We start from the raw sequence: 22,672 nt of genomic DNA on the forward strand, positions 1-22,672 counted from the left end.
TTATTTTCTACAAGAGGTGTTACAAATTATGATGGCTGCTTGGCGCCTTTGGCTAAGCGGGTTACGGGGACAATGAACGAGTCTCTTATGAAACCATTTGAGGAAGAGATTCGGGCGGTTCTTTTCCAAATGGCTCATTTAAAAGCTCTTGGACCGGACCGTTTTAACGCTGGATTTTTTCAAAAAAATTGGGAACATTTAACGCTGGATTTCATGGGTCAGATAGGCTTTGTATTGTTAACCGGTTTGACTTTACAAGAGACCATAGAAACATTGAAAGGCTGCCAAGTGAACATATAAGATTTTGATGCATTGGTGTGTAAAAGCGTAAGTGAGATGTATTACCCATGGAGAGACATGGTAGCTGATGTGGACTATGAAACCCACGTGGAGTATAGATGGCCTGGTGAGTGAGTATGTGAAGTTGATAGTGACAAGGCTTGCTAGGATAGAAGGTGAGGCTGAGGATGACATGGTGGAGTATGTGGATGCATGCAGCTCTAGGTGATACTCTAATTAATTATGGTAATGTGAGACCGGGAGCCAAGGTGAGAAAACTTCTGATGACAAGAAACTTCCTAATAAATGGAAGGTATTACCTCAAATAAAGCGTTTTTATTTATCTCATAATATTTCTAACTATGATTCCAATGTATATTAATGGCAGACTCGAAGGATAGGTGACTTCCGCTAGAGACTGCGAATGAGAGGCTTCCGATGCAATCTTGTGTATATAAGCGCAACATCGAGGTTAAATGTGGTGCCATTGTTTGCAACAAGAATACGAGCAATAAGGTCAGCCTCCTACTACTGTACTATATAATGTTGAACGTGTATATATGTGTGTGTACATCTTAATGGCATTCTATATATAAAATATAGATAAATCCACTTAACAAAAAGTTTGTATTACCAAAATTAAAATCAAAAGAGAAAAAACTTCCCGTCATGCTTGTGTGTGTGCAGGTACCTTTCATCAAAGCAAGTAATTTATTGACATGCGTACATATTGTTAAGTCAGTACCAGTTAACTTCTTTATAATATTTAAAAAATATCACTTCAGAAAAAAAAAAAAAAAAAAAAAAAAAAAAAAAAAAGAAAAAAAGAGAAAGAGATACTAGATCTAAGTAAAAATTAATATCCATATTCCACAAAAGTGCATTCAGGAGAAGACTTAGGGCCTGTTTGCGATTGCGTTTAAGGGACCTATTAACACCCAAAAAGTCTGTTTGAAGAAAAAAATGCTGATTTGGTAAAAAAAATTAAAAGTGCTTTTAAGGGTTCAAAAAGCCTAAAAATGGCCAAAACGCACTTTTGGCAAAAGCTTAAAAATAAAACTTTTGCCTAAAAGCATTTTTTGACTTAAAAACTCTATTTTTCAAATGCAATCTCAAACAGACTCTTAGTAAAAGGCACAATTTAAGACAAGATACCAGGGAAATCAAGAATAGGCATTCAGCAAATACAGAATCACAAGATTTTGTGGGCTTGTGGATACAACTATATATGCACAGGTATCACCTAAAGGATGTCTATTTAGTAGTACTATTTCAATGGTGGGAAATAATTCCTCAGCCTAATCTTCAATTTAAGCTTTCCCAAAAATCAAAAAGTGAGGCAGACTGTACAAAATGCTACTAAAGCAATTTAGAAAGAACTCCAACAAACATACTTCAGCTCTTTATTGCCTTCTGCTGAGTCCAATTGGGATCATAGCGGCCAGCTGAAAGCTATCACAAATATGATATAAAAGGGAAAGCAGGGAAAAAGAAGCGAAAAAAGTCTGATGTAGAGGAAAGTACCAAATCATGCTCTTCCGGTTCTCTGCTAGGTTTTTTGGACTCGACCCAATCCTAACAAAAATTTAAGGAGACCATCAATTGAAGGTTGGAGTGTTGAAATAGAACATTAAAACTTACAAGAAGAGAACTATCAGAATCAAACCTGTTGTTGCTGTAATTTGGCATTCATATCCTCTGCAACCTTGGTGTAGTAAGTGCTGTTATTGTGAACAAATTGCATTGATAATTGTTAACAATATTTCATGCACTTCAATTGCCGCAGGTTGTGCTTCGAATTACCTCTTCTCCATTAATTTGGTAGATAAGTTGGCTCTTTGTTGTTGAATGAGCTCAAATGTCTGTTTATTAATGAATCAGGGTTAAAACCAAGAAAATAGCACATAGGTACCAAACTGTTTGTCCAGTGACTAATTAATCTTGTGAAATACATCCTTATTTGTCAAAAAAAAAAAAAAAAAAACTGTATGTGGTATCCCTTATATGCAAACCATTTCTACCTCTCAAAGCCTAGTATAAGGTTATTGAGTCGTTAAGGATCATGATTCTCAAATCAGTTTCTCTTGTTTAACACCCCCATTTACCCCTCTCGAGGTAGTCCACTGAAAAGTAACAAAGTAACCTTCTGTGAAACATGTTTATTTTTCACATACTTACAAGTTAATTTGGGCTTTAGAATGCCTTGAGTGGCGGGTTGTCCTTCTCGTACAAAATTAAACGATCTCTTTTTTTTTTCTTTGTTCTTTTTTCTTTTGGTACAATTGTTAAGTTCTACGGTACTCAAATGAACCTTTTGCTCAGATTATACAATTAACAGCTAATTGATAACTCTTCAGTATCTGTACTACAAAGAATCTAACTATGTACAGAAGAAGCAAATAATGAAATAATGACATTAAGAAGTAGAATATTACACTTGCATAAACATACCAGGTAAAAAAGGAAGTATTATTATGACAATCTTTCTTCTGACTACCAATCTATGAACATCTTATTGTACAGTTGGTACATTGAAGGAAGGGTAGCTACTGAGCAGGTGCCTATGTTGCTACACGTATTAGCTCTCCGTGTATAAGCATGGCACAGATATTAAGCAAGTTAGTGTGTACACAAAATGGACAGCATCCCTAGAATGCTAAGCATCACTTTTTCCAGGAAAAGAGACAAGTACGTCATCACAAAATAAGAGGCTTTCTTCTTTCAAATATTAATTACTTCTTTGTATATGTTTCTGAGCTATCTTGAGCAACACATGGATTTACGAGTAGAGGCTTGAACATAGACATGTGTGCGCGCACGCAGGGGAGGGGGGCACCTGCGTAAGCGAGGATGAATCAGACTCCAGAGAGGTAAACTTTCTCTGTTTTTCCAAAATCTGTGAGCATATTTGACCCTTCGCCTTCATCATTAGCTCAGCATCTTCTTTAAGTTGCTTTGTTTCAGATTTTGCTGCAAAATAATGATAAAAAGCTTAGAATGTTAGCAAACAAGGATAAAAATTAGACAGCTTTAACAAAGAGATGCATTTCATATACTTTTCATTCCAGAATTCAATAAATTTATCTAACTCGAATGCTGAAATAAAGCATGCAGAATAACAACAATAATATTGATGCTGATAAGAATAGCAACAACAACAACAACAACAATAAATACAATATTAACAATAATAAACATCGGAAATAACTGCAAAATTATAAAAACGAAAAATAGTACTCATTCCAAACTACTCTGTAAATAATCATGGCTTGAAAACCTTAATCATTGAGAAATAAAACAAAAAGGAAAATAAAATAGCACGCAGAGAGTACAGAATCAAGAAGGCCTCTAACAGTTCCAAAGAAATTAAACCTCTCCGTATTCCCTAGATTAAACAAGCCAAAGGAAGAGATATAGGCCACTGGCAAATTTATGTTTATTTTTCAAGATCCATAATATTCCTTACAAATCTTCATTCATTTAACCAGACGAAATACTACAAAATGTTCAGCCTAATATGCATCAGAATTTTTCAGAAAAATCAGTATGAAAAACTTGCACATACATTGACACTGTAGTACATACATGTAGGAAAACAATGTGAAGATAATTAAGCAGGCTAACCAGAATTGAGATCGTTTTCCATGGTTTGAATAGTGGTTAACTGCATTTGCTCTTCGACAGAAATCTTCGCCGCTTGATCCTCCACATCTGTCAACATTCATTTCAGTCATTGTTACAAATCGCTGTAACTCTATCGAATCCTTTTAATTACTCATCTGATTTTGAGAGAGAGAGGGAGAGAGAGAGAGAGAGAGAGAGAGGTACCGTTCATCTGAGAGCGCAAAGTCTTCATGTACTGCAAGTACTCGTCCATCTGCGAATTCACAGAGAAATGCAATTCAGATCAAAATTCTGTTCTTCGAATTGGAACCAAAATAGGTTTTACTGAGAGAGAGAGGGAAATATTCTATTTAATTTGATCAAACCAACCTTACGATTTCTCCACAGAGAGAGAGAGAGAGAGTTTTTAGCCTTTTAGGTCTTCGGGAAATGAGTAATAGTAGACTGGAGAAACTTTTGGTGGGAAAAGCAGTTATAGTAGATTCACTACCGCTGCGTTGTATGGGTTATCAAGCTCTCAACGAAGTATGATATGGGAACAATGACTGTGGGCTGAGGAACAGACTTCCAGAAGTACCGCATCCGTTGGGCCATAAGCCTTCAACAATAGCACATCGACTGGGCTTCCAGTGGGATGGTTCAAAAGTGCATTGGTCTCTCTGCAACAGCCTTCCTCCGTTCATTTTTATAAGAGAAATTATTGCGGTCAATATTTTCATTTTTAGAGAATATTCTCAATTTCTTACACATACTTTTCTACACTTATAAGTAGCTTTTAAAATTATTATTGAATTTTAAATAAATTTTTATTAAATTTTAATATAATTGTAATTTTAAAAGTCACGTATAAAATATAGAGAAGTTAATATAAATAAATAAAAATATGTATAACATTACTCTTTTTTCCAAGCTAATTAATTAGGTAAAAGGATACAACCTCATTAAAGAGAATATGCAAATATACATCAAATCTCTTGGACGTCACGTCATAGCATTTATATCTAGATTAAGCATATCAAAAGAAGGCATAAGTGGAATTTAAAAAATTGGTAAAAAAAAAAAGAGGTGGAATTGAAATTGTACTTCAAGATTGTATCTAAAACCTTTTGATTCGGGATCCCCTATGTTAACCATAATGTTGTAAATGATGCTACAGTTGAAGCTACAATCTTGTCCTCACCCAAAATAAGAGAAGCTAAGCCAAAGGATAAGATAAAGCCAGAGAATAACATTGATCATTAGATTATTTGATTTTCCACAAACATGATCCATATACATTGTCTGGTAAGTAATTCATAAAATAAATTTTAGTCTCTATAATTAGGAATCTCGACAATTTTCATAGATTCTGTATGGGTAGGGGATAGATCAAGTTCCTTTTACAACCTCCTACATTCCCGTGCACCTACAGCTTAGTTTGGAGGAAATTTCGTTCAATCTACTCTACTAAATGACAAGTGTCATTTAACATTTTTAGGTTTTTAAAAAATTAATGTTTGGGTTCGTAAATTAATGAAATGACAATAAATAACTGTTAAAAAAATTAAAGAAAACATATAAAATATGAAACTTGGCACTTATTAAAGTAGATTAGAAGAAATTGAAACCAGTTTAGAGGTTATGCTGCTTTCTTATCAAGCAAAGAATCTTCTTAGAAGTCATTAAACATCCTCAAAACATGGAGCAAACTTGCCTTTTCATTTTATTTCCTTGTATATATATCTTTTCATGTACGCTTCTCCTTGTATCTTTCCCCTTTTGTATATCTCTTTTTCGTCCACCCGTTCCTTCTAATAATCTTCTTGTTAGTCTGTTAGATATATTACGAGATTTTTTTTTTCTTTTCTTTTTTGGTTTGTTTTATTGTATCTTTTATTCAAACATCAAGTGGTCGCCTTGGACTTTGTAGAAATTTGGACTTATATACAAGTAGATCGACGTTGATTCCTCGTCAATTCAAACTCCTTTGTTTAAAGGAGTTACTGATACATGTGATTGAATATATATATATATATATATATATATATATATATATAAAGCCTGGCATGACTCAGCTTTTGTCCATGAAGCTTGGTCCCCTCCGCACCAAAGTTTCTTGAAAGCTAATTTTGACGTTGTCATTCGCCCATGTTCAGTGTTGCATTTGTGGTCCTCAGTGATCACACGGGTCTGATCATGGCTGCATGTACCAACAAGTTACTCCATCTAGATGCCACGGCAGGGGAAGCCAATGTTGCCCTCTTGGCAATTAATTTCGCTGCTAAATTTGGTTGTTCCTCTATTATCTTTGAAGGGAATTCTTAGCTCTTCATCATTGTCATCAATAAAGATCATTTCTTCTAGGATTGGCTATGTGCCCCGGTGATAGCTGATATTCGCTTGCATCTTCTGCGATTTGTTAATTAGATTGCATCGAAAGTTTCAAGATGTGCTAACTCTGTAGAAATATGTTGAACGTATGATCTATGTTGTAGGAATCTCCCGTTAGGGTGGATATCCAATGGAGGACAAGAGCAACGTGAAAATGAGAGAATGAATAATAACGTACGTTCATCTCATTATCAAACTCTATTTATAGAGTTTGAATATGACTCTTCATCAAGAGTCACAACTTGTCACTCTATCATAACCTCCATGGAAGGTTGTGATTGGCTATAGGAATGACCACACTAGTTATGGTGTGATCACCCTTTAAACCATCATCTCCCACTTGATCACACTTTAACATTATGTAATCTAGTTGAACATTATCACCTTGGTACCAAATGTTATTTTTATCCATGTCAACTCTCATCTGTTTAATTTACAGATCGGCATTAGATTATGACATTTTACAATGTGTATACAATTTTGTCATCTTATCTAATCGCACCTTTTTCTATATATTTTTCACACTGCTAATATATTAAGGTGACTTCATTTCGTTTTTAACTAAACGAATGACATCAATTCTCTGTGGTAAGGAACACCGGTTCACACCTATTCCACAATTGACGATTTCAGCCATACACAAAACTATGTGCTGACCTGCACTGATATTTTTAATCAAGTGTTTCCTTGATACCTTTCATCAGTGTCTTTTACACTATAAGATCATATATATATATTACCAACTTGTAACATAATGTCTCTCGGTGAACCTTACATTTATGAAAGTTGTAATATTATTTCTTAAGTGTTTTCTGTCTATTACCTGACCAATTATCCCCCTTTTAGAAACAGAATTGCACAAAATCGTTCATTCAGGCGTCCCTGAATCCTTCCGCTTGTGCTTAAACATATATGTAGCTACCACCTAGGTGTTTCTTAATCCCATTGTAGCTACATGCTTTTTGAATTTTTCCAAAGACAATCCTTTGGTCATAGGATCGGCTACCATCTCTGTTGAGGGTATATATTCAATTTTAATTTCCCCTCTTTCCACTATATCTTGAATATAGTGATAATTTACATCAATATGTTTGCCTTTGGAGCTTTGTGCTCCACTTTTTATTAAAGAGATAGCAGACTTGTTATCACAAAACATATTGACTGGCTTACTGTTTAAACCTAAATTTAAACTTTCTACAAAGCGTCTAATCCACACTGCATTACTTATTGCTGTGCTGCATGATATATATTCGGCTTCCATAGTGGATTTTGCAACGCAATTTTGTTTCTTGCTTAACCAAGAAATGGCTGTTCCACCAAACAAGAATACATATCCACTTGTTGATTTTCTATCATCAGCATCCCCAGCAAAATCCGCATCTGTGAATCCTTTAATTTCTAGATCACTTATACCAAAACATAAGCCCATGTTTTTAGTACCTTGTAAATATCTAAATATACGTTTTACTGCTTGCCAATGTGTCTTCCCTGGATTAGATTGATATCTGCTTACTAATCCCACCGCATAACAAATATCAGGTCTTGTAGTTGTCATTGCATACATGAGACTGCCCACAGCTTGGGCATAGGGGATAGATTCCATCTCTTGAATCTCTGTCTCATTTTGAGGACACATTGATTTATTCAAGTACTGACCTCTTGAAATAGGTGTTTTTAGAGGTTTACATTCATTCATATTAAACCTCTTAAGTATCTTTTCCAGATATTTTTCTTGATCCAAATATAATAATTTTAAATTTCTATTTCTAGAAATTTTTATTCCTAAGACATAGGTAGCAGTACCCATATCTTTCATTTCAAATTTGGATGACAAAAAAGATTTTGTTTTATTTATCATATCTGGACAGTTACCTGTTAGCAGTATATCGTCTACATATAATGATAATATAGTTAATTTATTATTTTCATTACATATGTAAACACAGTGATCTAGTGGACTTACCTCGAAACCAATTTCTAGTATTGCTTGATGGAACTTCAAATACCATTGCCTCGAAGATTGTTTAAGTCCATATAATGATCTTTTTAATTTGTAGACTTTCTCTTCATGTCCAGTGACCTGAAATCCTTCAGGTTGTTGCATGTAAATTTCTTCTTTTAATTCTCAATTGAGAAAGGCTGTCTTAACATCTAACTGATGTAATTCCAAATCCATTAATGCTACAATGGACATGATAATCCTCACTGAAGCGAATTTTGCCACAGGTGAGTATGTGTCAACGAAGTCTACACCGGGTTGCTGAGTAAACCCTTTAGCCACCAATCTAGCTTTATACTTTTCAAGACTTCCATCAGCTTTGAATTTCTTTCTTAGAACCCACTTGCATCCAATTGCTTTTCTTTGGCTTGGCAATTCTGTGAGTTCCCACACATCATTTTTCTGAATTGATTCAAGCTCTTCTTCCATAGCTTTAATCCATTTTTCAGCATCATGACTACTTACAGCTTCTTTAAAATTTGCTGGATCTTCTTGCAAATTTATATCATCTGTACTTAGCACATAATGATCCTTGAGTGTGGTTGATGGCCGTCTTTGTCTTTTACTCCCACTGTTTTGATTATCTATATCCAAATTGAGTGGATCTTTGGATTTTCTCTTGCTCCCACTATTCCGAATGTCTGTGTTATGTTCTTTTTCTTTCAAAGTAACTTGTGGTGTTTGACATTCAGAATATTCTTCTTGTAGAAGTCTTATTTCATCCATGGGAGTAATTTGATTGGTGTTTTCTAGAAATGCAGCATCTCTGCTTTCTATTAATCCCTTATCTGGATGGTAAAATCTATATCCACTACCGTTTTCAATATATCCTATAAATCTACATTCCCATGTTTTACTTTCTAACTTATCCCTTAAGGGTTTTGGAATAAGTACATGTGCCTTACATCCCCACACTTTGAGGTTGTAAAAATCTGGTTTTATGCCTGTCCAATATTCATAAGGGGTAAGAGGTTTTGATTTGGTTTTTATTCTATTAAGAATATATGCTGCAGTGGATAAAGCCTCACCCCAAAAATGAGTGGATAACTCAGCATATGCCATCATGGATCTTGTCATATCCATTAAAGTTCTATTCCTTCTTTCTGCAATCCCATTTTGTTGAGGCTTATAAGGCATTGTATATAAATGTCTTATTCCACTTTCTCTGCAGAAGGAATCCATGGCTTCATATTCACCTCCCCTATCATTATTCAAGTTTTTAATGGACCTTCCCAATTGCTTTTCTACCTCTAATTTATATTCTTTAAATTTTTCAATTGCATCAGATTTATGTTTGATAAGGTAGATATGTCCATATCTTGAATAATCATCTGTAAAGGTAATAAAGTATTCCATTCCTCTATGTGTTTTAGTTCTTAAAGGACCACATATGTCAGAATGAATTACTTCTAATAATTCTGATGATTTCCAGTGTTTTGAAAAAGATTTACTAATCATTTTTCCCTTAATACATGATTCACATATATTAAAATCTTCGGAATTAATTCTAGGTAGTAATCCACTCTTACTCATTCTTTTCATTTTATTTTTGTTAATGTGGCCTAATCTTAAATGCCATAAGAAAGAACTATCTTCAGACACATATGAATACTGTGAAATGGGATTTTTATTATCAACCTTGAGTAAATACATATTGTCTATCTTTACACCTTTAACAGATAATTTTCCCTTACAAATATAGACCTTCCCAGATTTAAACTTGATCCCATATCCTTTGCTATCTAATACGGGAACAGATATTAGATTTCTCCGGATATTTGGCACATATAAAACATTATGTAAAACAACGGAAGACCCTTTAACAGAAATCTTACATTTTCCTTCGCCTAGCACATCACTGTAAGTATTGTTGCCCATGTACACTCTGTGTTCTCCGACCTTTTTCTCTTTGAAATCTATGAAGAATTCTCGGTCTCTTGTAATATGTCTTGTTGCTGCCGAGTCTATCCACCAAGAATTTGAAGTCGGTTCTGCCATCATCACTTCAGTAATGGTCATTGCTATTTCTTTCTGTTTCTTGTCACCGTTGTTCTTTGGACAATTTGCCTTGAAATGCCCCATTTTTCCACATTTGTAACATGCTCCTTTGATTTTATTTTTACCTTTTGGCTTACCTTTCCATTTCTTTTTGAACTTTCTTGGCTTGCCTTTGTATGCTGGAGCACGTGAAGTCTGAGTATTGATTTGAGCCATCATGAGGTTGCTGGATTGTCCTTCTCTCCTTCTTCTTTTCATCCTTTCTTCTTCTAATACAAGCAAAACTGGTAAGGAAATTATAGATATTTCTTTTCCACTATGGGTTAGTGATGTTACCACATGTTCCCAAGATAGAGGAAGACCATTAAGTATTGTGGTTACTTGCATTTTGTCGGATATTGGATGTCCGACAGATGCAAGTTCCTTTGCAATGAGTTCCATTTGGTTTACAAAATCGCCCACATAGTCATCCTCACTCATACGTGCACTATTATATTTATCTAATAATAGTTGTATATGAGTGTCAGACCTAGGGCCATACTTTTCCTCTAATGCTTCCATTATTTCCTTAGCAGTCTCGTATCCTTCAAAAAGTGGGATGATATTATCTTTCATGCTATGGAGGAGAGTGGCCTTTGCCATTAGGTCATCTTCCATCCATTTTTCCTTTTTCTTGACAGCATCATCATTTTTCTCATCTTCGACTTCAGGTCTTTTTGATGTGAGAGTGTGTAAAGTTCTCTCATGCGTCAGTACATAAGAGATATGTCGTTTCCACATTCTAAAATTGATTCCATTAAGGCTTTCGACCTTTGAGGAATCTATACCGCTTTTAATAGCCATTTTATAATGTGGATACGATAAACTTAATATAAATACTAATATTTGTTTACTATAACTGTAATGTATCAGATATTACATACATACACACCAACAGCAAAATTAAAAATGTACTTCTAAGTTATTACAAACCAACAAATAAAAATAGATAAGTTTATTTATTTTTATTTTTAGATCAGTCGTCTCTAGGATAGGTCAGCCTTGCCTGATAATCATTCATGCAAGCCCTGTAATACGGACGGTTTGGAACTGCCGGTATGAACTGGTCACCTCTTGGTGGAAGTGTGTATCGATTATTGCCCATTGGCCACAAATCCCTTGGACTTTGCTCAACTGTCCTTATGATCCTCAAAGGATGTGGACCCCTCAAGCGTCTATCACTTGAAATCTCGGATTGAGCCAAATCTGGTACTGTGAACTCCACTTCCTTATGCTCTGTAGGTGACAGCCAACACGGACGAAAAAACCTCCGATTAGATTGCCTCTGACCTTGATGAGAAGACTCACCCCTTTCCCAATTATATTTTTGGGAATTATAATTTGAAAACCCTGTAATACTCTTGCCCCTTAAATTAGCTTTCCAATGCCTTTGAAATGAGTTAAATCGGAGCTATAATGAGTAAGAACGGGTCAAAAAACTACCTGGAGGTCGAAAATGGTGAAATTTTCGGTACTGTTGAGCATAACCGGGTCGGATCCAACCGGAATTGGGCGGGCCGGGTCTTCGGGCGTGCCACGCGCCTGCCACGCGCTGCACAGGTCTGGCGCGTGGCGGGTTGAACTGCGGGCGCGTGGCGGGTTGAAAACGCGGGCTGGATCGGCGCTCCGGGTCGGATCGGACCACTGGGTCAAATCGGGGCTCCTGGTAGCAATGCGGGTCTCGGGTCGGTTCTGGACCGATTGTACTGGGCTGGGCTTGACCCGATTGGGCTTGGGCCTTTTTAGCTTGGGCTTGGGCTCTCAGTACGGATTTTCGGGCCGTATGCTTCCACTTGGGCCCGGTTCGGGTCACTTCTTGGATCGGGTTTTGAAAATCCGAAACGGTGTCGTTTTTGGATTTATCCAAAACGACGTCGTGTCGTTTTTTACGCGCCTGCTCGAGAGTTCGAACTTTGGCGTCGTTTCGGTATGAAACGACGTCGTCCCGAATGGGACTGTAGACGTTCTCTGTTGAGAACGAAACGGCGTCGTTCCTTTGAAGGGGAACGACATCGTTTGGAGATGATGGGGCGCGCCCCTCTGGAGACGCCGAAACGGCGTCGTTCCGGGGGGCTGTAATGCGCGCCCCTGGGTCAGACGCTTGAACGGCGTCGTTCCAATTAAATGGAACGGCGCCGTTTGAGATGCCTGGCGCAGGGGGGTCCTTGGCCCTTTCACTGTTGATCAAAACGGTGTAGTTTTGATCAACAGTGGTTTTATCTCCAGAAAAACTCCCAAAACAGCGATTTTTTTCAGAAAAAATTACAGAATTATTTTCTAAAAAATCAGAATTTTTAATTTCATCAACCCTAGAATTATTTTCTTCCCAAGAATTATTTTCTTCCCAAAAATTATTTTCTTTCCAAGAAGAACCAGAAACCGCACCTTTGGTTGGGGATGATTCACCAACGACGTCAAAACCGGGAGGAGGAGAATTTTGGCTTTGAAGATCCAGCGAAGGAGATGCATCAAATGGAGTTGCAAAGAATTCCTTCCAGTATTTTTGTTCCAGTAAATAGCATTTCTTCAAAGTTTCAAAATTTCCCGTAAATTTTGATCCACCAACAGTAACTTTGAGTAATTCTTCATGTGGGTTCGAAATGATCAAATGTAAATTGTAAAACGCCACAGAAGATGCCAATCCCAGACTTTGTCTGTTGATGGTTTGCAGAATTTCCCTCATGTACTCTCTATTTTCTTCATCAGAATCTTGTTTTTCTTCTTTGTCTTCCATAACCTTAACGCTCTGATACCACTGTAGAAATATGTTGAACGTATGATCTATGTTGTAGGAATCTCCCGTTAGGGTGGATATCCAATGGAGGACAAGAGCAACGTGAAAATGAGAGAATGAATAATAACGTACGTTCATCTCATTATCAAACTCTATTTATAGAGTTTGAATATGACTCTTCATCAAGAGTCACAACTTGTCACTCTATCATAACCTCCATGGAAGGTTGTGATTGGCTATGGGAATGACCACACTAGTTATGGTGTGATCACCCTTTAAACCATCAAACTCGAGAATATACTCAGTTGCTAAATGAACTACCTTCTATAATGTGTTTTGAAGCATTCTCGCTTATCCCCCTTTTCTCTCCTCCATTAGGATTAAGAGTGGGAATGACCCATTTTGTAATCATTTTCCCTTTTCCTCCTTTGATATATATATATAACTGAAAATTAAAGACAGTTGATAAACTAGATAAACAAAGTTTGATAAAAGCTGAAATCGTTATAGATTTAGATAAAGCTTACAAAAGCAAGTGATAGTGCTTACTGAAGTAAGTGATAGAGAAGAAGAAATGATAAAGCAGGGGAATGGCTAGAGAGCAAAAGAGCTTCAGAGGATGAAAGGCTCTGGTAAATTGCTTCTCCCTTACAATGGGGGGGTGGAGCCCGTTATATAGGCCAATTACATTGAATAAAACAAAATACAATCATGAACTAAACAGTAAAAGCAGATGCCGCGTTAATGCGGTCAAAGGAGAACAGTAAAGGCACGTTTGGCGCCAATCTGGAACAGTAGTTGTCGGCACTATAGTGTCGGCAGACAAATCTTGAACAGTGAATAGTGCGTCTAAACAGTAATCCTGTACAGTGTCGTTCGTGACAATAAACAGTAAAAGTGAACAATTGTTTTGTACAGTAACTTCAAATAGTAATGAATAGTGATCCGTTGAAGATCTTTAGATAATTACTGTTGTTATGAACAGTGAACTAAGAACCAGCCGTTAATGGAATGGTAGCAGCTCTTTTTCGTCGGAACTCTTGGGAAATTCGTGACCGTTAAGGGGCCATTGAATCACAAGTCTTCTATCCCTGGGTAGGGATAATATTCCTGTGTGTCTTCATAATATGCGGGAATTTGAAGGGGTTTCTGAGACGGTGCAGATTTTTCTTTTTCATCGTCGTTATCTGAATTATCTTCAAGGGCGGTAAAGAGAGCTTTGATTTTCTCTTTCTTCTTTGAAGAAGATTTCTTCTTGGAAGAACTAGATGAATTGGAGGGGGAAGAAACAGGGGATATTTCATTTTCTTCTTTTGGGGAGGAGAAAATACTGGGAGTAATTAAAAGTGGGGATTTAGCCGTTAATGGCAAAGCATGAGCCTTGGGAGCTTGAAACATTTCTTTGACACAGATGACAATGGAATCAACTAGTGAGCATTTATCCCACCATTTGACAAACCACTGTCGTTGGATCTTATCATTTGAAAGGTGATATTGCCATTTCAGAATCCAAGAAATTTTGTATTTTTTGACAAAATAAAGCATAGTTGAAAACTTAGAGCCATAAGAATCAACTTTGTAGTTGTTCTTGAACAATTGGAAAGCTTCAACTAGTTGGAAAGGGAGGATATCAGGAAGAAGGCCAAATTGGTTCCACCATCTGGAGAGCCAGAGAGGAAGGATACCAGAGAAATTTTTGTCAAAATTAACAAACCAAGAATGATAAAAAATCGAGGTTTGATAAAGCAAGAATTTAAACCAGGCATCGATATAGTCATAATAAGTGCAAGGGATAGAAAATCCGTTAAGGGATTTTGCGACAGAGGGATGATTACCCCATTCCTTTTCAGTGATAATCCTTTTGAAATAAACACTATGATAAAGTATCTTCTGGGGATTATTTCTGTCAGGAATAGCTTTGAAAGAGACAGAGTCAGTTTATTTTAAGACAGCAAAATAATATGCCAAATTTTTCTGGGGATGTTCAGGAAACCAGTGAAAATTTGGGGGAAAGTAGGAGAGGGCAATATCTCCGGCAGATTTGGAAGAGGAAGAACGATTTAATTCAACAAAGAATAAGTTCTGAGAATAAGGGAGAGTCATATAGGCAGACGTTTTATCATACCTAATGAAGGGAAAAGGGATCATAAGAGGAGGCAAGTGTACTTGAGTACGACATTTGAGAATCAGGGTAAAAAGGAGAAAATCTGTTGGTTATGGCAACAGAAGAAATTGGCAAAGAAGAAGCAAGGGAAGACTCTGATTTTAAGGTCAGAGCCTTGGAGTCAACTTTCTCTTTATCCTTTTTGCTGGCCATTATGGCACTGCAAAAATTCATAAGGAAAGTAATCAGAACCAAAATGGTTAAAACTTTAATAAAATATATGCAAAATAATGTCAAAATTATTTTTTACAAAGCAGAAATAATAATATGCGCCATGTGCTGGGGATTGGTATGACCAAAGAATTCTGGGAAAACACGACCGTCAGGGGGGTGTTTAGGCAAGATAAAACTCTGATGGTAACAGGGTCCTTATTCAACTCTAGATCTAAGGACTGTCTAAACTTAAACCTATTAACATCAATTTCAAATTTTGAAGCAAAAGGTATTTGAATATTAACATCAAATTTAACAGTTGAAACACCAATTTCGTCAACAGAAAATGGATAAAGTAAAGCTAGAAAAGGCATTTCAAGAATTACCCTTTCACTCATATTTTTGACAAGAACAGTAGGAATATGAAAATGAATATTATCAAAACAGACATAAGCATTGTTTAATTCAAAATCAATGTGCAACTTGTTTCCACTCGTAGAGTCAAGTTTCTAAGTGGATTTTTCAAAATATTTACTAGGAATAAATCCTTCTTGAATGCAATTTAAATCAGAACCAGAATCAATTAAAGCAAAGACATCAAAAGCATAATCAGGGGAAATGGTAATTCTAACTTTGGAATACCATCTGGGAGGAACAATTTTACTGATCATACTGACAATCTTAACTTCATTAGACAAAGTTTTATGACTGGATTCAGCTTCATTATCATGCTCAGTTGTTTCGTTATCAGAAACACTTCCAGGAAAACATTGGTTAAGATTTAAAACCAAAAGCTTTTGTTGTAAATCTTTGTTTTCAATATTAACATTTTGCAAGGCAATTTGCAAGTTAACAATATCTTTCTTGATGATACTAATCTCATGCTGCAAATATGAGATAGTAACTACCTTGGATTTTTGTTTTGAAAATCGTTTCAAGCTATCTTCAAGAGAGATTTTAGTGCCAACAGGTTTTTCAACATCTTTGATCATGAGTTTCTTAAGTTTCTTAAGATACTCTTCTTTTAAATCAGGATTATCAATTTTTGAAATCAGGGTAAGAAGTAAATCTTCTTGTTCTTCTGATTTGGTTAGAACAGAACAAGTTTTTGGATTGCAGCAAGATTCAGTACAACCAAAATTGACACAATTTGCAGAAATATCAGAGGCAGAGTGATAATCAGAATCAGAGGAAGATAGAAAATCATTATCAGAAGAATAATCAGAAAATGCATTGTTTTGAAAAATTCTAAAGATTTTTTGCTTTTCATCGTCATTGATGTTTAAAGCATTAATCTCTTTTTTAATCTTTTTGGGAGGTTTTGGGCACTTGTCAGCATAGTGTCCTATTTCTCCACAATTGAAACATCTATTTTAGAAAAATATTTTTCAAATTTAGATTCTTTATTCTTTTTGGGAGGTTTTGAAAATTTAGGTTTATTAAATTTTCTTTTCTTGTGGCTATTGTAATATGGAGGGGGTGATTTCATGAAAGTTTTAGATTTCTTCCTTTGCGTTCTGGAAGGAGCAATAGGAGGTAATCCAAACTGTTCACAGAAATTTCTCATTTCATACTTAGCTTTCCTGGCGTTCTTAAGCTGCTGTCTGATCATCTTTTGATCGATGCACATCTTAATACCAAGTTTTTTGACAGTAGAGAATAAATCGCCATAAGTCAAATTTTCAAAATCAATAAGACCAGTGTCAGAACTGATCAATTCATCTTTAACTTTGTGAGCAAATAATGAAAGCAACCCATCAATAAACTTTTCTTTCCAATAAGGTTTTTGACTGTTAGGTCTAACCATAACACGAGAAAGAAAAACATCTTGATACCATCTATAGTCAGACATAGTAGGGCATCGAAGATTATTCAAATAATCAGAAATACGAGAAGTAATATTAGAGGGAGTACCAACAAAATGTTTGATAATTGTATAGATCAAGGAGTTAACACCATCAGGCTCACCCATACCAATTTGTTCATTGAAAATGAGTATTCCTTCTTCATCACTTTTTACTGCTTTCCTGATCTGATCTCTTCTTAGTTCAGTGAGATAATTATCCCCCCAATTTCTAAGAGTACCAGAAAAACCAGTAGCAAGTGAATCCACAATATCAGCTTGGTTTTTATTGTGATTCGTGAGATAGGCATTAGCAACCATGGACATATGATTCATCTTATTAAGCAGTTCTTGCTCAGACAAACCATCGATATTTCATTCATACAATTTATCAGTAGAGACAGAGAATTGGGATTGGAGAAACCTTTCCTCAAATTGTAAATCAGGAGGAGTGGGTTTTGAATAAAAATTCTTTGTAAGATTAAAGGGCTTAGATCCGTCAAAGATCCTTTGGAGTTTTGGTTCCATCTCAATCTTACCAAAGTTTTGTTCAAGGATTCTAATATCAAAATCAGTAAAATCCTGGAAAGAAGTTTCAGAATCAGAAGAGGAAACTTTCTTAATACCAAAATTCTGACCAGAAGAACTGGCACGAGCATTAGTTAATTCAGAAAGCAATTTGTTGACTTTCTCAAGGTTCATTTGAGAAGTCGTTTTCAAACCAGAAGATTTTTTCAAATCAGGGAGAGAAATCAGGGATTTTTCAATTTTAGATGAAACTTTTGGATCAGAAGAGAGAGAGGGAATTTTCTCTTCGATACGGTCCAATTGTTGTCCTAAAATATGAAGAGAATGAGAAACAAAATTATTTTGTTCGATAATCTTCCTATCATTATTAATAGGATTCTTATCATCATGGGTTTTGAAAGGAGAACATTTCACAACAATTTTATTGACATCAAGAAGAGTGTTTTCAAGAGGAGGATGAGAATATCTTATGACAGATTTATCTTCTTTGGTAAAATTCTTTTTGACAACATTCAAAACATTATCGACAGGGAAATGTTTTTGAAGATAATCAAAAAAAAAAAAGTGTTTTTGGGACTTAATCATCATTTCAGTCCATTTGACCTTAATGAGATTTTGTTCATTTTCAGAATATTTGGCACGGTAAGCATGCCGTAAATCACGATTTTCAGAAGATTTAAAATCTTTGTTCAAAGCTGGCCAATCAATAATAGAAAATAAATCTTTGATGGGAGCAGTAGCAGTAAGAACATTACACTGATGATGAGCAGTGGGAAGAGGAGCATTAAAATCAGAAGCAGAAGGAGAAACAGATCCACCTTCGTCATCCGTTTGGGGATGATTTCTAGTAGAGTAAAAAGCAGAACAAACTTGGGAATCGGTAGAAATTCTTTTGAGTTTCAAATCAAGGTTAACAACAGGACAAAGAGGAGGAGGAGCGTTAAGGGACTCATCCACATCTTTATCACGATGTCGGAGTCCTTCTGAGGTTGTAGAACCAGCAAAAGAATTCCTTCGTTCGTTAACCAACAGAGGCCTTTCGATTCTACCCGAAAGTCCTAGATCAAAGAAATTGATTTTGACAGATCCATCCATATATTGTTGGATATAATCAAGACTAGAGGCATCATTCACTACTCGAGAATTTTTTGTAACACCTTCCAAAAGTGTTACAAGGTGTTACAAGGCAAAACCCTCCCCTTGTTTGAAAGGTTACAAGGCAATCCTCCCCCTTGGTCTGATATTCATACTTCTCTTGTTCAAGAAATTAAGCTTCATGTCAAAACCCTCCCTTGCTTAGGCATCCCTTCTGATAACTCTTTCAAGATTGTTGATACTGACGCCTCTGAAATTGGATTTGGAGGTATTCTGAGACAAATTGTTTCCCAAGGATCTTCTCCAGAATCTCCCGAACAAATTGTTCGATTTCATTCTGGATCCTAGAACAGTGCGCAGATTAATTACAGTACTATTAAGAAAGAAATTCTTTCTGTTGTTTTGTGTATTAATAAATTTCAGTCTGATTTACTTAATCAAAAATTTCTTTTACGTATTGATTGCAAATCTGCCAAATATATTTTGAAAAAAGATGTTGAAAACATTGCATCAAAACAGATTTTTGCCAGATGGCAAGCTATTTTAAGTGTTTTTGATTTTGATATTGAATATATTAAAGGGGCCAACAATTCAATTCCTGATTTTCTTACTCGTGAATTTTTACAGTGCCACAATGGCCAGCAAAAAGGGCAAGAAAAAGGTTAATACTGTTTTAAGACCCAAACCTACCATTCCTCTTTCTCTTGATGATCCCCTGACTGCTCAATTCTCAAAACTCCCCCAAACTCACCCTCAAGTTTCTCAGTCAATTACTTCTGCCTTTAGTCATTTCACTAAACGTGAAACTATGGCTCCTCCTAAAGAACCTTGTCCTCCTCCTCCTGTCAATATTTCCTTTCCTTGGGTTACTCTCCCCTTTTTCCCAGTATTTATTCTCTTCTGGAGATCATTCTCAATCCCCAGAGCAATTGGTTCATTCTTACTTTCCTTGTCATTTTCATTGGATCGCTGAACATCCTTTGAAAGACTTGTCATTCTATACTGATATCTTGATTCAAACCAAATCAGTCCGATTTCGACCCATTCCCAACCATGGCAATCCTCAAACGATTGTGGGTACTATTGCATATTTTGTTAATTTCATCTCTGTCGATGATTGGGGCTCTCACCCTTCTACACTTGTGCCTTCTTCCAACTCTCACATTCCTTATTCTTATTATGACTATGTGAATGCCTGGTTCCAATTTTTACTGTTCCATAATCCTGACGGTAAAAACTTTTGGTTTATCAGCTTTGATAAAAAATTTAATAGTTTTCTCCCAGCTTGGTTTAATCAGTGGTGGGCCCAGTTTGGTCTTACCCTAGATGTTCTCCCTCCTTGTTTATGCCTATCACCTATTTTCATCCCATATCACCTGTGACGGTTGCTGTGATGATTATAACCCTATTTTTCCCCCAATGCTTCATTTTGCCAAAAAATTCAGAGTTCCATGGTTTCTAAAATGGAAATATGTTAGGAACAATGAAAAAATTGAAAGACATTGGTTTCTAGCTAAAACTTGGGAAATGTCCCCAAAGATTGACCCCATTGTCAAAAAAGTTGAAATATTAACTAAAAGAGTTGCTGCTGCCATGCCAATTTTAGCACCTCCTCCTCCTCCAGTGCCAAAATTCTCTCCTACAACTGTTTCTAAAAAGAAACAATGGATTGAAGCCTTTCTCAATTCCACCTCTGATAATGAAGACTCTTAACGAGTCCGGGATAGAAGTCTTTTGATGCAATGGCCCCTTGATGGCCAAATTTCCCTGTTCTTAGTTCTGACCCATAACGGCCACGAATTTCTCTAGAGTTCCAACGAAAAAGAGCTGCTACCATTCCATTAACGGCTGGTTCTCAGTGTTCATAACAACAGCAATTAACTAAAAGATCTTCAACGGATCACTGTTCATCACTATTTGAAGTTACTGTGCAAAATCATTGTTCACTTTTACTGTTCATTGTCACGGACGACACTGTACAAGATTACTGTTCAGACGCACTATTCACTATTCAGACGCACTATATATATATATATATATATTATGTGTTTTTATAGTGTTTTCTTCGTTATAAATATATATTATTTTATAACAAAATAAAAAAGAAACTGACTTTTATTTCTCTCATCTGATTTTAAAAAAAATAATATATACCTAGGACTAGTAAAATACATAACAATTCTCATAATATATATATATATATATATATATACACACACACACACACACACACACACAAACAAGTGAAACACTACAAGCCACCCACTCTCCGAGTAATGCTAATAGCTCCCAAATTTGACTTAGTTTTTAAAATTGCTCATAGATCAAAATTCAATAATAATATTTTCAAATTTAATTGTAATTTTAAAAGTCAAATCATACTTATATGACGTAAAGATGACTCTAATCTTTCTACTAGCATTACCCTTTCTTTTCTTTTTTTCCTCCTATTCATAATTTTACTCATCAAGTGCATTTCACAACCCCAAGGACTTTTCTATACAGGTTTGAATAACAAAAATTCTATCCAATTAATTTGATGTGAAATATTCTAACCTGTTTTGTACAGAGCCTATAAACATTTAAAAGGCACATTAAATTCTTAACATCATTAATAGCAGTTTACTTACTTAGACTAAATTTAATGTGTCTTTTAAATGTTTATAGACACTTGGCACTATTTTAAATGGGTTTGAGGATATTTCCTCCATTATGGTTTGAATTTCTGTCCATTTGAATTATAGGGATCTAAATTGAAACCTTTTCATCTAACTTTTTATTGACTTACGTGATTAGAGCATCTCCAGTAGTGTATTTAACAGGGATATATTAGCTACATTTAGCTATTTTTGTCATTTTTTTTGCTCCAATAGAATAGCTTCATCTTAGTTATTATACCTTAACTGCTACAGTGAATAGCTTCATATTGTTATTCACCATAGCACACTAGATTGTTGAATATAATATTATTTCCACATTATTTTCTCTCTCCCTCAATGTGTCTCTCTCTTCTCTCTTCTCTCTTATCCATTAATGAATTTATGATACAAATTCAAGTATTTTGAATTACTAAAAACTCAAAAAAAAAAAAAAAAAATTGAATAGCATGCATATAATTGACAAACTAAAAGTAGAAAAATAAAAATAACACACAGGTATGCTTCGTGAATCAATTCTATTGCAATTTACTAGATAATGCAAAAGCAGTAGCGGATCAAAAAAAAAAAAAAGATTAAAAAATAATATTTAACAAAATAAAAAATCTATTAGAGTTGATATTAAAATATGAGTAACTAAAATAGAGAATTGCGTTTTTTTACTAGGTAGAATACTTCTTATTGTTGGAAATGCTGTTAGTGGGTGTGTTGCTTTCTTATTAAGCAATGAATCTTCTTACTCACCAAAAAAAAAAAAAAAAATCTTTAAAATATCGAGCAACTTGCTTTTTCATTTCATTTTCTTTTCTATGTATCCTTTCATGTACCGTGTACGCTTCTCCTTTTATCTTTCTCTTTTGTAGATCTCTTTTCGTCACCCCATTTCTTGTCATAACTTCTTTTTTTTTTTTTCTAATAATCTTCTTGTTAGATATATTACGAGATTTTTTTTTTTTTTTTTTTTGAATTATTGTACGTCTTATTGATGCTTTGAGTGGTCACCTTTTGGACTTATGTAGAAATTTGGACTTACATAAAAATGGCCGTTGATTCCTGCTGTTTCGTCCAATAAATTCTTAGTAGGGGACCAAATAATCATTTGTGAACTGTAATTGTGACCTCACAAAAAAAAAACCTGTGACGAAATTTCTTTCAAAAAATATAATAAAATTATTTTTGTTCTGTGGTT

At 35.3% G+C, this 22,672-nt stretch overlaps 1 protein-coding gene and 1 long non-coding RNA gene across 2 annotated transcripts; both read right to left on the bottom strand.

Moving 5' to 3' along the window:
* Positions 1-1,674: 1,674 nt before the first annotated feature.
* Positions 1,675-3,205, bottom strand: LOC132182065 (uncharacterized). The gene is made up of 5 exons (XM_059595273.1): positions 3,116-3,205; positions 2,083-2,141; positions 1,946-2,000; positions 1,804-1,854; positions 1,675-1,731 (listed from the first exon to the last, which is right to left on the bottom strand). The coding sequence occupies exons 1-5, from the start codon at positions 3,203-3,205 to the stop codon at positions 1,675-1,677; spliced, it is 312 nt and encodes a 103-aa protein (XP_059451256.1).
* LOC132180351 (uncharacterized) lies at positions 3,203-4,158 on the bottom strand. Its single transcript, XR_009440138.1, has 3 exons — positions 4,108-4,158; positions 3,904-3,990; positions 3,203-3,249 (listed from the first exon to the last, which is right to left on the bottom strand). It is a non-coding gene; the product is annotated as an uncharacterized LOC132180351 (long non-coding RNA).
* Positions 4,159-22,672: the final 18,514 nt, after the last annotated feature.

Source organism: Corylus avellana, chromosome ca5, assembly GCF_901000735.1.
Source record: "Corylus avellana chromosome ca5, CavTom2PMs-1.0".
NCBI lineage: Eukaryota > Viridiplantae > Streptophyta > Magnoliopsida > Fagales > Betulaceae > Corylus > Corylus avellana.